The sequence below is a fragment of the Corvus hawaiiensis genome, chromosome 6, assembly GCF_020740725.1.
Source record: "Corvus hawaiiensis isolate bCorHaw1 chromosome 6, bCorHaw1.pri.cur, whole genome shotgun sequence".
Lineage (NCBI taxonomy): Eukaryota > Metazoa > Chordata > Aves > Passeriformes > Corvidae > Corvus > Corvus hawaiiensis.
The window spans coordinates 20,653,936-20,669,050 of record NC_063218.1 but is presented as its reverse complement, the minus strand read 5'-3'; the positions used below and the strand labels follow the sequence as shown (position 1 = coordinate 20,669,050).

The window sequence follows — 15,115 nt, the reverse complement described above, 5'->3', positions numbered from 1 at the left end:
TTTATGCTAATTTAAGTGAGGACTAGCATCATAATGTTGGAATATAGAAAATAAAGATTTTTTTTTTTTGAGGGGTGGAGGAATGATTTAATGAAGTTTGAAAAATGAAACTATCCACAACATTTTCATCCATAAAATAGAGTTTTAAAGATAATACACTTTTTTTAATGCAATGGTAGAAATCCAGGTATAAGAGTCAAACTCCTACCATACAAAATAGAAAATGTCTAGGGAAATATTGCAGCTTCAGATTCCTGTAAGGTGCAAAAAGTATCATCACTGATGAAATTTAAATGAGACTGCAGGGCATTCCAGAAGAGCATTAGCTACTGCTAGAATTGGTACGTGTTTTCTCAAAGATTACCATTACTTCATTACTTTGCAACAGTGCTACTTCAATTATCCAGTCAACAAAGAGAAATTTAAGTTCTGAAGTAGATTATGAAGAAATTCTTCTGCATGCAGAAGGGCCTTCTGCTAAGTAAAGGGGAATGACAGTCCCTTTACCCATTTTCCCTTCCCTGCCAGAAGGGAATGCAGGATGCAGCAGGTCACCCACTAGAAACAAGGTGATGCCACTGGCATCAAAGCTTTTAATAATTTATTTTAAATTGGAAAGAAATAGAAGTAGAGCAGCACCCATAAGAGAAAATATGGGCAGGAAGTGAGAAAATCTAAGGTGAAGGAAGGGAAAAGGGACCATGTGGGTTAAAGAGCATTTCTTAGCATACTGGCAGTTGGGAGGCTCAAGAGCCACCTTGAAACTTTCCTGTAAAGCAGGAGACGGGCTGGAGCATGGGGATTAAAGCTGTTGACTAAGAAATAATTCAAATGCAGAAAAAGTATAGGCTAGCCATCCATCCTTTTATTTTCTTCCCCCTTACTTCTTTCCTGGAGAAAGATACCGGGAGGCACATGAGCTGGGTTTCAGGTCTAGCAGGAGAAGCCTCCTGGGTCCTGCTCCCATGCTGTTCGATTTGAGAATGATCCAGGAATTAACAGGTTAACATCAAGTGCCTTTGCTCACTGAAGAGTGACTCTTTTCCCTGGCATCTGATGAGGGATGTGTTGATTTCTACTGACCTGCTTTTCTTTTTATCCAGCAGACAAGGAGCTACTGGCTCTGGCAAAACCCTTCTCCTTTCACACCTGTTTGCTCCATTAGTTCAGGTTTGGGTTGTTCAGACATGTGAGACAAACTAGTTTTATTCTGTGGATGCAGCTGGACTGTCAATCTCAGCAGAGCACAGCTCACCCTTTTTCCCCAGCAGTCCCCCAGCCTCTGCTAGACCTGTAGCAGCTTTGCAGAGGGACAGAGGACAGGGCTGAAGCCTCAGTCACCACTCTTTAACATCTGAGTCTCTAGGCAACTGAATCACCTGGTGAAAATAGATCACACTCAAAACACCTGCTCTGCATTTCCTTAACTCCCTTGCCCTCTCAATAGCCCCCCACTACCGAGAGCATCACTGTCATGGGAACCCTCACGTACATTGCCTCTGACTGCTCTGAGATGCCATCTGGTGTTGATGCCTTATCTGCTGGAGAACTGACCTCTCTTAGCTAAGCTGCCTTGACCTTTATGGGAGATCAGTTCATCTGATGCTGTCCATCTCTGGACACATACATGACTAATCAGGAAATCAACTGCTCTTTGAGATGTTTTAACTGTGCTGTGACACATAGGCTGGTCCCTGCAAGCCCGGGACACAGAACAGCCAAAGGAACTGAAGCTGTCCTGTAATTTCAAACCAAGCAGAGATCAAAAGCATACCTGCAGAGTTTGATCACATTGTGGGGAAGCTCTCATAACACTTGTTATATCTCAAGAATTTGCAGTGGCATTGATTTTAGCAGAGATGTATGGTCTTAGCAGAGCCCTGAGTACATACCCACGTTGTTAATCTGTGTCACTGTGTCTTCACTGCCTTTGCAGCCATGCTAAATCAAGGAAAACTGCTCATGCATGATACAATCTGTATTTATCTTAAGGCCAGATTTACCCTGAAGGCCTGGGGCCATCAGCAAGGGCTGGTCTGTGTGCTCAACAATAAGTACACAGCTCTGCTAAAACCCCTTCAGCTAAGCATGTTTTCACAGACAGCCTTTAAAGCAGTGCAGTTTGGTGGCTTTACCAAGAAGAGTATAATCTACTCACTGAGACGAAGATGCAGAATGAAGACTGTGCAGTCCAATTACAGCATTTGCCAAAGAGACACACCAACACTCAAAGAAGGGGAACAATGCACATGCAACTGCATCAACAGAGCGAAATGCCTTTGTGTCTCTCCCTCCTTGGTGATGAAGAACTCAGAAGATTTGCAGGGAATCCTGCAGGTCTCCCAGGATACACCATAGTTCGCACTAATAATGTGTTGCTGGAGGCAACCAAGCCTGAACAAGCAAATCAGTCCGGGGGAGGAGGAGTGGTGGGTTCATGAAAGCAAAGCCTCCACGAAAGCCCCCCTTACTTCTTTTAAGTAAACTTTCCCACCCAGATCCTAGTTCTGGCTGGCTGGTGAAGGGCCTGCTGCAGACGAGGTGCAGTGAAGTGCCCTGGGCCAACCTCGTGTCCCACTTGTGGAGCCGACTGCCTGTGCTGGAGGCAGTGTTGTGCAGCCCTGAGGCACAGGAAGCGATGAAGCTGGAGCTGTGGCTGGCGTGACAAATGCATTAACACCCTCCAGTTTTCTGCTCTGCCGGGTGCACCATGTGCCTCTCTGTACACTCTGTGCTGGCATGTGCTCCCTTTCCATCCCAGCCCCTCTTGAAGACTCATGCCTACCACAAAGCATACAAATGCATGTGTAGTGGAGGCAGGACACAGCAAGCACAAACACACAGAAATCCTTATGCTTTCTGCACCAGATGAACATTTCTGTTGGGCTCCTCAGGAAGAGGTCCAAATTTTGGTGAAGAGAATCAAGAACATTCTTGGTACTTATGCAAGAACATGAATTTATTTTGCTTCATTCAAAACTGACACTCTTCTTACCACATATTTCTTTGTAAGTACGTGCATATCTCACCACCACACTCACCATTATGCAACCAAAATTTTTTCAGAAAAAGAGGATTAATTTTTAATTCTAGATTTACCTTTCTGCATATGGAAATTGGCCTAAAGCTTGGCACCTGCCTGAGCTAGGTACATATTCTTTCTGTACAGAGTTGCATAGATTATTTTAACTACTGTCAGATGGCTGCACTTAATGCCAGTATGGCATATACCCCAGCTTTTCAAAAGACTCACAGATCCACCAGATCAGTCTGAACACAGAGTCACAGCTACCCTGCTCCCTCTGACCATGTCAGTGTTGTTGTGAAGAGTCATTTATTCCCTTCACGTTGCCAAAACCCAGAGTTTTAAAGATGCCTGTTCTGAGTGCCAGTATGCATGTTTGTGTCTACATATATAAAGGCAGCTAAAAGCAAGATGAAAAAGGTACCCAGTGGTACTAGACTGCCAGCTGTGGCAGATTCCTGGTTGCCCTGTGCCAGAGATAGAGATTGGTTGCTCTGCCTCCAGCAACTGACTCTTACTTGCTGCAGCCCTCTGGTCCTCGGCCCTGTCCTGCCAAGGGTGTGTGAGGTTCTCCCGCAAACAGCAGTTCCCACACCCTAAACAGCACCAGGACCAGAGAGCCTCTGCCTCCTGCTCTTCTCCTTGACTTCATAGTCTTGCTTCTTCCCTGCAGCAGAAACAGACCTTGGTCCCAGCTCCTCTCCTGCTCCCACCCTCCGCTATGAGGAGCCAAGCATGGGAGGCTGTGGAGACAGGTCCTGTGTTCTCGGGCGTGGTGAAGCAAAAGGCAGTAAGAAAGGGAAGAGCAGTGGAGGAAGAGTGAAAAGGGACTACTGACCACACCCACAGCTCCCTGGCACATCACGCCCCTCATCCCCATGGAGCCCTGCTTCCCACCATTGGATGCCCCGGCCCAGCTCCTCTCCACACATTCCTCATGTGACCAGAGCATTCAGGTTGTGGAAATATGGTTGTGCCACTGCACTAATATAAGTGCTGAAGATTTATTTCTTCCCTTCACTGCCACAAATTAGTTATCATGCACGCAACTAATCAGCACATGAATCCAACAGAAAAGGACCTTGCCCTAATCTTTGATTTTTCAAAGCAGCTTTAGCTTCATCCCTGGTCCAACATTTAAGACACCAAAAGGAGAAGTATTTTTGTTTGTTACAGATATTACTTATTTTACCAGTCTCACTGTTCTGCCCTACAACTAAAACTCTTATTTAAGATAAAAGGTAAATGAAGCCAACACAGGACCAGTTGACCTGGAAAGCTGAGTCTCAATGGGCCCTACCTTTCTCAGAAATAATCTTCAGTGGTAATGGTACATACTGGAGCAAAACCAAACCAATATATGCACGTATAAAGAACAAGGAAGTGGGGATATGGTGATAATTAAGCATTAACACATGTAGACATTGTGCCAAAGCTAATGAATATTTTGTCCTGGCTCTTTAATAAGAATAGTGATGCAGAGCAAAGTGATAAGGTCCCAGGAGCCAGGCTAGATAACCAAAAGGAGGGAGTGGAAATGTAAATTACCATTAATGAGGTAAGTAAACATATTGGAGAGGTTACTGTGCTCAGATGAGGAGGGCTGATAAGGTCCCTCCCTAAACTCTGAAAGAACTGACATCTGTAGTTACTGGCATCCCAAGGATTTGAAAGGAATCGATTCAGATGGGAATGGCACTGTACAAATGGAGAAGAGCATATATAGTAACCATATCTTTAAGGGGTAAAAATTGTTCTGGAAAGTACAAGGCTGAAGTCTGACTGTAGTGGTATGCAAGATTTTGGAAGGAAAAATTGAAAAGCATCAGATAATACAGACGATGAAATCTAACTTTAAAAGAGGTAGTTTGTTCCAGCCAAACCTATGAGGTTTAATCAACAACAAATTTTCTAGATAAAAAATGTATTAGAAAAACCATTTAATGTGGTGCCACCAGGGAAGGAGTTAAAATGGAGACTGATACCAATATTAAGATGGCACTAAAAACCAAGCTAAAAGGAAGACAGCCATTGAGTTTTAAGTGAAATATTAGGTTAGAGGAGCTACAAGTAAAATTTCTTGATTAAGTTTACATGATTAACACTATGTTTATCTATATTTTTAAATAATGATCATGGCACAGAAATGAACAGTCTAATGTTATTTGCTGAATACAGACAATTAGGAGGATATGGGTATATAAAAGAAAATCTGAATGTCATACTGAAAGGAGGGATTCATCTTGAGTGCTGGAGTATCAGAAATAAGAGGAAATGTAGGAAGCAATATAAATTTCACAATCAGACATTTAAGGACAATACATTTGTTATAAGGAAGGAACTAATTAATTACATATGAGAGAAAGTGATCTAGGATATAACAATCAATTTGAATATAGTGCAAGGGTACTTGCCTGATGCACTGGCACAAAAGGAAGTAAGATCCTGGGATGTATCAAGGCAACAGTTCTTGAAGATGGGAAAACTAGTATCTTGGTATCAGGCTGTGGTGAGACCTCAGTCTTGCACAGTTTTGATCACCACATACCCAAAATATTTATTCAAACAGCAATGTGAGCTGAGAAAAGCTTTCTAGGATGAGGAGGAGAATGGAGAACCAGAATACTAAAGAGCTTGTCTCATTCAGTTTAGCAAATGAACACAGAGAGATAATTACCCTGTATAAATATATTAAAGTGCTTACACTGGAGAGGGCAAAAAGCTATTTGAAAGACAATATTGGCACAGGAACACACGGGTAGGAAATGGTCATGAATACATTTACATCAGGGTCCTGGGAAATAGATTCCATTCCTATGATCTTAAGTGAATCATGTTTAAAGCTCTCTGAAATGTCTACATGTGAAAATATAGCAGCTTCAATAAACTGTTGAAAGCCTGTAATGGGCTTGAGAACACGGAGCTACAGGACATATGCTGGCAGGATCTCTAATCTCCTTTTAGACACTAAATTAAATGGCTAGATTTGGAGAGGAGCACACTGAGCTGAAGCTGTTTGGAAATTTTGTTCAGCTGTAAAAGGAATAGCTGGGACATGAGAATCTTGAAAACAGTTTTAGGTGCAAAACCCAGATCTGGACTTCTTCACAAAAAGTACTGAGCACTCTTAATAGTTTTAAAAAATTGAGTCCTAAGTGATAAATTCAAATTAGTCTCCATGAAATATACTGCAGTACCACAAGGGTACTGACAAGTCAATTGGACTGGCATCCATGTGACAAAACCCAGAACTGCAATTCTCATTCTTGCTAACCAAGATCAGAATGAAGAAATAGCATGAAGTCTCCTCTTCCTCTCATGCAATATGCACAGTCATAATGCAAATACCAGTTTATATAGGCAGAGGATTTTGGTCTCATCTCTCAAACATAAGGACACTTAAGACCAAATTGCTTCTAATAACAGATGAACATGGTTATTAAGTAAGATTCATGTCATAATCTGTGCTCCAGTATTGTATGGTTTGATCAAGGCTAGATGAGGTAAAAACCAGAGATATTGAAGTAAAGACATAAATCAGCAATCTCCCTAGAGTACTGGCATCCAGCTTTGCTCATTTCTGCCTTGAATGGACAGAAAGTGTTACATTTTTTCCCTAACACTGGGGCTGAATAAAAGAAAAAAGGCATCAGTCCTGATAAAAATGGACATTTATCACACGTTTCTAAGTGAGCACAAGAAAATAAGTTGTCAGCATAGAAGCTGAAGGTTTTGGTTAAATGATTCTATCCACTATTCATGTTTTTGACAAATCTGCTTCCCATTTTATCCCACACTGTTCTTTGAGGAGATTACTCTATAACTGATCCCCTACAGGCATTCATCATCACTTTTCCAATTCCTGTGCTGCGTAGTCCAGTGATCCCCTGAGCCTTTCTTATGGTTCAGATGATATCACAGCAAGAGAGAAACAAGCAAATCCATGCATTTGGGTATTGCGAAATTTCTCATTCTTACTTGCTCTCTGCTGCTGCCAGCTTTTTCACTGGCTGTTTCACTCTGCCAGTTCCATTCAGCCCCTTCATAATCAGATAGGAAATTCCACACAGAACTGGGATCTCTAATCAAGAGCACATGCAATGATTTACAGCTCATGTTAATTGGTACTAGTGCTGAAGCCTTGCTTGCTTCTCTGCCATGTAGAATTGAGGGTGGGAAATGCCAGTTCTCAGGTGGGTGACTCCTCCCTGCGGTGAATCCCGCTGTGGTTTGGGAGCTGTGGAATTGTGTTCCTTGGGGTGCAGCCAGTGCTGTGGGGCACTGGTTGTGCTGCTGAGCAGCACGGAGCTGGGACAGTGCTTCTCCAGAGCTACTCTATGGCTACAGTGCCATTCCTGCCTCCTGTCAGCAGTACAGCAGCATGCTGCCAGGAACTGAATGCAGCAGGCAAGGGAGGGAATGTCGCTGAAGACTGACACTGATGTTTTCCACTTTGAAAGAGCTGGATGTGGGGAGATATCTTGGTGTTCTTCTCTCCCAGCAGCTTTAAGCTTGGAAGCCACTTAGCATCCTGCAGAATTGCTCCAAACAAACCAAGCTGTTCCTCTGTCGACACAGCCATCACAGATAGCTGTTGCACTTAAGCATTCCATCTCCAATTAAGCATTCCATCTCCAATTACGCATTCCATCTCCAATTAAGCTTTACACTGAAATGTCCTGTCCAGCTGCAAAATCTCCTACTGAACTCCTCGGGCTTATCACATCAGCATGTGGGTTTCTGCATTAGAGAGCAACTGGGGCCAACATAAACACTCTGGCTGAGGAATCACAGCCTTACAAACAGAAATAAAGGGCTTTGTACCACCTAGTCTGCCTCATGGGCCTAAGACAAACTACAAAGCATCTCCTCACATCTATTTTCTCAGGATATTGCCTATATAAAGGGAGATCAGAAGGTCAGTCCTGTGACTGGCCCTGGACTTCTCCCTGCTTTCTTTTTAGCTGATCTGACTACATAAAAACATTAGTGAATAGGTGTGAAAAGAGTGGAATCCATCAAGATTACCATGTAGGCTCAGCACTTAGCTCTTCAATAATAAAGATAACCCTGCTACAAGTCCACAGTTACTGTACCGTGCACTTCCGAATAGCCATGAGAACAAAACTCAGCACCTGAACTAGGAGATGCTCCATTAGCTGTTTGCAGCACGGGGCCAATGACATACACAAGATCAGAACTGATTCTATGCTAGCATGCAGACAAGAAAACACTCAATTAAACAGCAAATTTATTACATTTTTTAGTATATATCTATTTAGATAAAAACTTTTTAATTAAAACATTTCCAAGCAATAATGAAAATGAGGCTCAGTTCTTTCATGCTGTCACCTTCTCCTCTCATACTTTGCCTCCTCCTTGTCTTAGACTTGGTTTTCTTAGAATGTGGAGGAGCAAGGAAGGACTAATTAATTCACAGGGGTAAGCAGCATAAGACTCAGCCTAGCAGGCATTAGTAGGAGCAGACACTTCTGAGCTTTCTTCTAACTCCTTTTTTACTCTAAGAGCAATGTTAAATCCTGTCCTCCTACACCCTGATATTTCGCATTGTTCCTGAAGAAAAAGCAAGAATCTGATAGTCCTACAGCAGCATCAACCACTCCTTTGGGAGGCAAGGTAACAGAGCAGATAAGTAATCATTGTTATTTTCTGGGGCATAGTTGAGGCAGATATTGAACCTTTTGAAGTTAGCAGACTACATTTAGCCCCACAAGAGCTGGCAGAGCTGAGCTCAGTGACATCTCAAATTTGCTTTAAGTGTTATCACTAGGAGAATCCTTTCTAAAAATGAAGTTTTAAAGGGATGGAAATGGCTGAACAGGGGCTAACTTTGCTGCAGTTGATGTTAATCAGGACGATATTATGCAAGTATTTTCTCAGGATATGGTAGTATTATAGAATGGCTTGGGTTGGAAACGACCTTAAAAATCATCTTGTTTCAACCCCCCTGCCATGAGCAGGGACACCTTCCACTAGACCAGGTTGCTCCAAGCCCCACCCAGCCTGGCCCTGAACAGTTCCAGGGATGGGGCATCCACAGCTTCTCTGGGCAATCTCTTCCAATGCCTCACCACCCCCACAGTAAAGTTTCTTCCATATTGCCAGTTCATGTTGAGCTTCTCATCCGCCAACACCCCCACATCCTTTTCCTCAGGGCCGCTCTCAGTGCATTCTCTGCACAGCCTGCATTGTGCTGTATATTTCAAACTGAATTTAGGGGTTTGGTGCAGAAATGACTGGGTGAGGTTCTTTGGCCTGAGACATGCAGGAGACCCGACTGGACAATAATAATGACAGCACAGTCTTCCTTTCTGACCTTAAAGTCTATGACTCAGATGACTGCACACCAAGATTATTTTGTAATTCTCTCTACTGAATTGATAGAAAGAAACCTTTGTTTATTGTTGTACCTGTTCTTTCCCCATTCTAACACTTCCCTCTTTCTCCTGGCAGATTTTCTGTGCCTTCCTTCCTGCCATAAGGAGGGACTGAGACAGTAACTCTGGTCCACTGCTTTTAACTGCAGTCTTCATCAGAGCATGACTGTCAGTCTATATGGCAAAAGCCATTTCTATTTCACCTAGGTCCAGCTTGCACAACCAAGCTGCAGGCTTCCCCACTGAAGAACAGGGATGAGGACTGAACACTACTGCAGAGGTCATTGGGATACTGTGGCCAGGAAGCTTTGAAGAGTAGCTAATTCCCAGTACACAGGTCTACTTTGGGATCACAGCACTTCTACTGCTATGAATTATCTAGACCTAGCTTCCCAGATCTGCCCTGTATTAATCTTAAAGAAGCTAAAAATGCTTCAGAAAAATATGGGATGACAACTACGATATGAAACTCCTGAATTGCTAGTTGGTATTGGACATGAAGAATAAAAAACCCCTGCCTCTGGTGCTGAATTTAGCTCTTACAGGTTGGAGTTGTTTAAGAGTATATTTTAGGTGCTATTTGTTCATGGTACTCTGGAGTCCCCTCCTCCTTGAAGCAAGGGTTGGATGTTCCTCTCTGCAGCCTCTCCAGCTGGCTTTGGCAGGCTCTCATGTGCAAGTTTTTCATGAGTCTGGCACTGGGACACCAACACAAGCTGGTTAGTAGTTACACAGCATAACTGAAGTGCAGTTCTGGATGCAAGGTGGTAATCATCAGCATATATAATTTTCCCCCTTTCCCTGGTAATTAACATGGAATAACTTCAGAGCTTGTAGCCTGTTTCTGACATTCAGTGCAACCACATTGCATGGCTATATAATCTGTTCAAAGCTGCTTGTTTGAAACTCACAGAACACCATTCTTGCCATCATCATATCAGGATTCAGTATCTAGCTGGCTGCAGTTACAGAAGAAATGCATGTAAGAAAACTACTGCAGAAAAGCATTAGGAAAAGGTTTGAAAAGTTACTACTTGCCCTCTATTACCTTCAAGAGATAGCTGGAGCTGAGCTTGTCAGAATTGCCATTTCCAGGTTTTGAAACAGAAGCACCAGAACCCCCTTAAACCATGTGTTTTACTTTGAAAATAACAACATTCTCAGAATTAATTTCTTGTGCTATTTATTAACTGTCTGGATTTTGAGAAGTTAGGGGTCACATACACAACCTTCTATCTCCAAACATGCAGATGTTCTCAGAAAATAATAACATAGCAATTTCCTCAGTATCCCAGTAGTCCCAGAGATTCAGGAGAGTGCCAAAGAGAACAACTGGTCAGCAAATTGAACTGTTAACATCAAATGTGGCTTAGCTGCAGCTTTGCTAAGATACGAACCACAACAGAAACAACACAACTAGCAATGATGCACCTAAAACTGCTATGAGGAAACTTATGCCTACACACAGACATACACATACTTTATTATATGACTTTATTATATAATACAGATAGATTCTATTATATATTCTATTAAATTTGTAATAGAATATAGTTTATAAGCGATGTAAATATAGATATTATCTTCTTTATTATATACATACTGACCATATATAAGTATTTATATTTTGTATACAATTTAATTTCAATTTATATTAATAAAATTATTTTAAAGAAGAATGGTGAAATGCAGAAATATAAATCAAGTTGTTAGGGTATTTGGGCACAACCTCAGAACAGATCTCAGTGCTTCCAGATCTATAACCACAGTTACAAGAAGGCCTCTCCCTTGCTCCTCTGACTCGCAGATATTTGGCCTTTTTTGAAAGCTGAGACAGGCATCTGCTACAGAAGGAACAAATACTTGTATTGTATCAGTAACAGAGATGTCCTGTGTTACTTATCTTGCAGAGCACAGCACAAAGGCCAAAAGTTCCCACTTCTTTTCATGCTCATTGATCCAAGCTGAGCGACACGGCGAGGCATGGTAAGAACTCTGAGGCAAGGGGCCACTTCACCAGCACCAAACACAGCTTCACACACACTGAAACCCCGGCTGTTGCAAAGTGCTTGCTGTTGCAACCATGTAAACATGCCCACGTTAAATGGACAGTCTGCTATCACCTGACCCACATTTATTGGCTAGCTGCTGCAGGCTAAAGAGCCCCTCATGCTGACAAAGATGAGGGCAATATAAAAGGCTTCTTGGTGCCAGAGTTCAAACAAGCATAGGCAATGAAGTGCAGCATCTCTCAGCTGCACTTTGATAGAAAAGCAAATCTTTTTCAGTTCTGCTCATGCAACATTTACCTTCACCACTGTGAACATTGCTGCCTTTACATGATATCACTCTGCTTATCCCAACTCCATCAGTCAGGAGGTTTTCTGCAGTCTCCTGTAGCAAGGGTAGACTTTCAGGTTGGGATCATTCAAGTCTCTCTCATCTTTTTCAGATATTCTCAGATATCTTCCTAAGCCATATCGTGCATAAACACATGCATTACATAAAGCTCAAGCCCATAAGTTTTACACTCAAATCTTGTGTCAGTTGTGAGAAAGTTAATTCCCAAACAATTTTACCTGTTTAGACACCAAGATGCACATTCTTATGGCTGGGACTTGTCTCTGTGTAGGCCTGCAGTCAGACCTACCTCAGGCTTTCATCTGCTCCCACACAAAACCCTGTGCCCTGAACTATCACAGGCAGTTGGTGTTTAAGCATTTTGCATGCAGGATAAATTCAAGACAAATGGTGAAATTATGGAACAGAGTATCCTTTCATCCTATTCAGGCAATAAAAATTCACCATGGCTAAAACAGTTATTTCACTTAGCATCTGACCACAGAGTGGAATTTTTCATGCTTTTCTCAACACTAAGTTTTTCCCACTTGAAACAGTATTAAACCCAGACTATTTTATAGACCTGATTCTTCACCATCACGAAGTAGATCAAACATTGATTACTTATTTTCATAGGGTTTTTCAGCAATGAAATTAGTCTGATATTTTTTTCCCTTCAGCAAGCTTGACCTTGGAATCAACATCCTGGCTAACAGTCAAGGTGACTTCATCATCACACAGAGCACGAGGATTCCTCTCTTTGCCTTCATGGCAAAAATACATGCCATTTCATTGCCTTGATGGAGCCTTCAAACTTCACTAGAGACTGAGGCAGCCAGTCTTCTGAGGGGAGAAATGCAAATCAAATGCTTGAATCAAGTCAGGTTTAAAGAACTGAATTTCTGGAGAGGGGCAGAGAGGAAGGAGAGAAGAAATTGATCACACATTTTTTGTCCACTGTGATGGTGGGATGATGGTGGACTGAACAGAAAAGCAGCAAGAACTGTACAACAATTCCATGGCCACTGGGTCCTCAACTTCCCCACTTCCACAAACCTTCCTCATGCCAGCAGCCAGCTCAGCGAGTGGGCTGTGAGGCATGCCAGGAACAGGACAAACATGCACTTTGTTCATGCTGCCCTTTTGCAAACTCCACACCTGGTGATAGGAAGACTCAATGTACTATTTCATACTTTAAGTACCAGTACCTCTAAGGTACTGGAAGTGTATCTTATGTTTTAGGTATCTTATGTTTTAACTAATAGCACAGCCTTGCTTTATCTTACCTACTTTTTTACTTCAAAAATTTTTAAGGTGACTGGAATGTGTTTTTGTACTCATCTTGCTAATAAATATGTCAGTTTGTGACTGACTGAGAAAGAACTAGTAAGAAGGTTGCACACAAAGCTTTTACTGAAGTATCAACTTCACTTTGGGCCATATATAGGACATAAAGTCCCATATGTGTGCCAGGCATATACAGCAGCCCTTTTGTCTTTGACTTTCCTATATGATGCAAAGTTACATATGGACTGGGCATCCCTCATTTCCTTCGCTCAGATGGAGACAGCCCCAGTGACAGCAGCCTACAACAAATCAACAAAACAGAAATATCCAGCACATACTATGTCTTGCCTATTCTACCTTTCTACCAAAAAGTGGTTTCCAAACGCAGAGGTACAGAGAAGCAGAGTGTTCTAAAATAAAAATGGTCACACAGATTTGTGGTAACTTCATTGTTTGAAAAAAAGAAATAGCTCTACTTATCCAAAGTAACTACTACTTCTCCACAAATCCTTTGTCTAAAGTACTGAGCCAGCACCTACCATGTTGCTGTTTATAAACTTGCCCAGAAGTCTAACCCAGCTTCACTGAACCACCAAATAATACTCTTTGCAGGTGTTACATGTATATATTTCTTATGGAAGGGACATATGACTTCAGCAAGGCTTAGGAAGCCTATTCTCACAAAACAGATCTTATTTCCAACATATTTTTACATTCACCACCTGAGAGAAAACACATTAAATATCTCCCAGGTCTGAGTTATCAAGACACTAGGGAATCAATTTTCATCACCAAACTGGCTAGCTACTGACCTTCCTCAGCTTGGGTTGAACAGCTTCCAACATACTGCAGGTGCTTCCTCCTGGAGCTGTGTATTGACTTTTTGTGTCCTGACATGTCAGCTTTTTTTATGCACTGTGAAAGTCAGCTTTGTCATTCAGGAGTTTCCATTCTCCATGGCATGACTGGCACCACTCTGCTTTATTTCTCCTGCTTCAGAGATTACCCAGAGTACAACTGAGGAGCAAAGAGCTACAATGCCATGTAGCATACCTTTCCACAATCAGGATTGTATCTGAATAGAGCCCTACAAGGTCAGATATAAGATCCTTAAATGGTTAAACTCTGCTAGTGAACCATCCTATGTCATGTCTTACACTCTCTCTGCATTACTGTTCAGTAACAGTGCAAAGCACAATGCAAAGAACGCATCCAGCAAACTGGATCTGTGTCTTGGCACTCACTGAAACAGAGAGGGCCATGCAAAGCTGGGCCTGCCTCAGCTCAATACAATGTTAAGAAAATTTCTGCATGGAAATTCAGGAAAGGCATCCAGCTTCTCCCACAACGTACTAGTTCCCAGATCAGCTTAAGCTGATGTGGCACGTGAAAACCAAGTCTATCAACAGGTACACAGTCGCATTTGGCTCTAACTTCAGGAGCCTGCACATGTCAGGCATGTGTAAAATCCAAGTGTGATTTTTTTGGAATTGGAGTAGAACAAAATGTTAGTCTGCCTAATCCTTGAGTTTGTTCTGCTTTGGATCCATTCCCTGAATGGCTCAGTTCTGAACAGTGAGTTTGAGTAGCATCAAAAGGATCGAGATGGAAGCTTGAAGGCTTCCCTCTTACCAGCTGAATCTGCTGCAGATGTTCTACCACTGGTCAAGTCCTCGGTATTAAGTGACTGCAGGTCTGTGTAGGAGGGGGCAATGCTTGGGCTGCTGGTGTCCTCTGAGTTGGTTGTCCAGCTGCTCTCTGAGGCATGGGCTTGCCTCTCAGAAGAGTTGGAAGAAGGGGAAGTCCAGCTGGGTGCTTTTGATGCAGACACTGATTGCAGAAAACAGGTATTGGTTAGAGACATATAGGGCAATCTACCCAAAGATCACAACTATTCCAAAGACATGCTAGATCAGTGTACTGAGGCTCTGTAAATATAAATTCCAACATCCACAGCAACACAATTATTTCATAACAAACACAGAGCAACTTAACCAGTGCCAGGCACTGTTAACCTCCAGCAGTACTCAGCTATCTTGCCTTAGATCCCATACTGCTGGTAGCC

At 42.3% G+C, this 15,115-nt stretch overlaps 1 protein-coding gene across 2 annotated transcripts in view; it reads right to left on the bottom strand.

Moving 5' to 3' along the window:
- The window catches only part of STON2 (stonin 2), a 75,212-nt gene that overhangs the window by 36,573 nt on the left and 23,524 nt on the right, over window positions 1–15,115 (bottom strand). For both annotated transcript variants that reach the window (XM_048307241.1, XM_048307240.1), the window contains exon 4: window positions 14,683–14,880. In XM_048307241.1, the coding sequence (XP_048163198.1) occupies window positions 14,683–14,880 (198 nt within the window). The remainder of the gene's footprint in view (window positions 1–14,682; window positions 14,881–15,115) is intronic.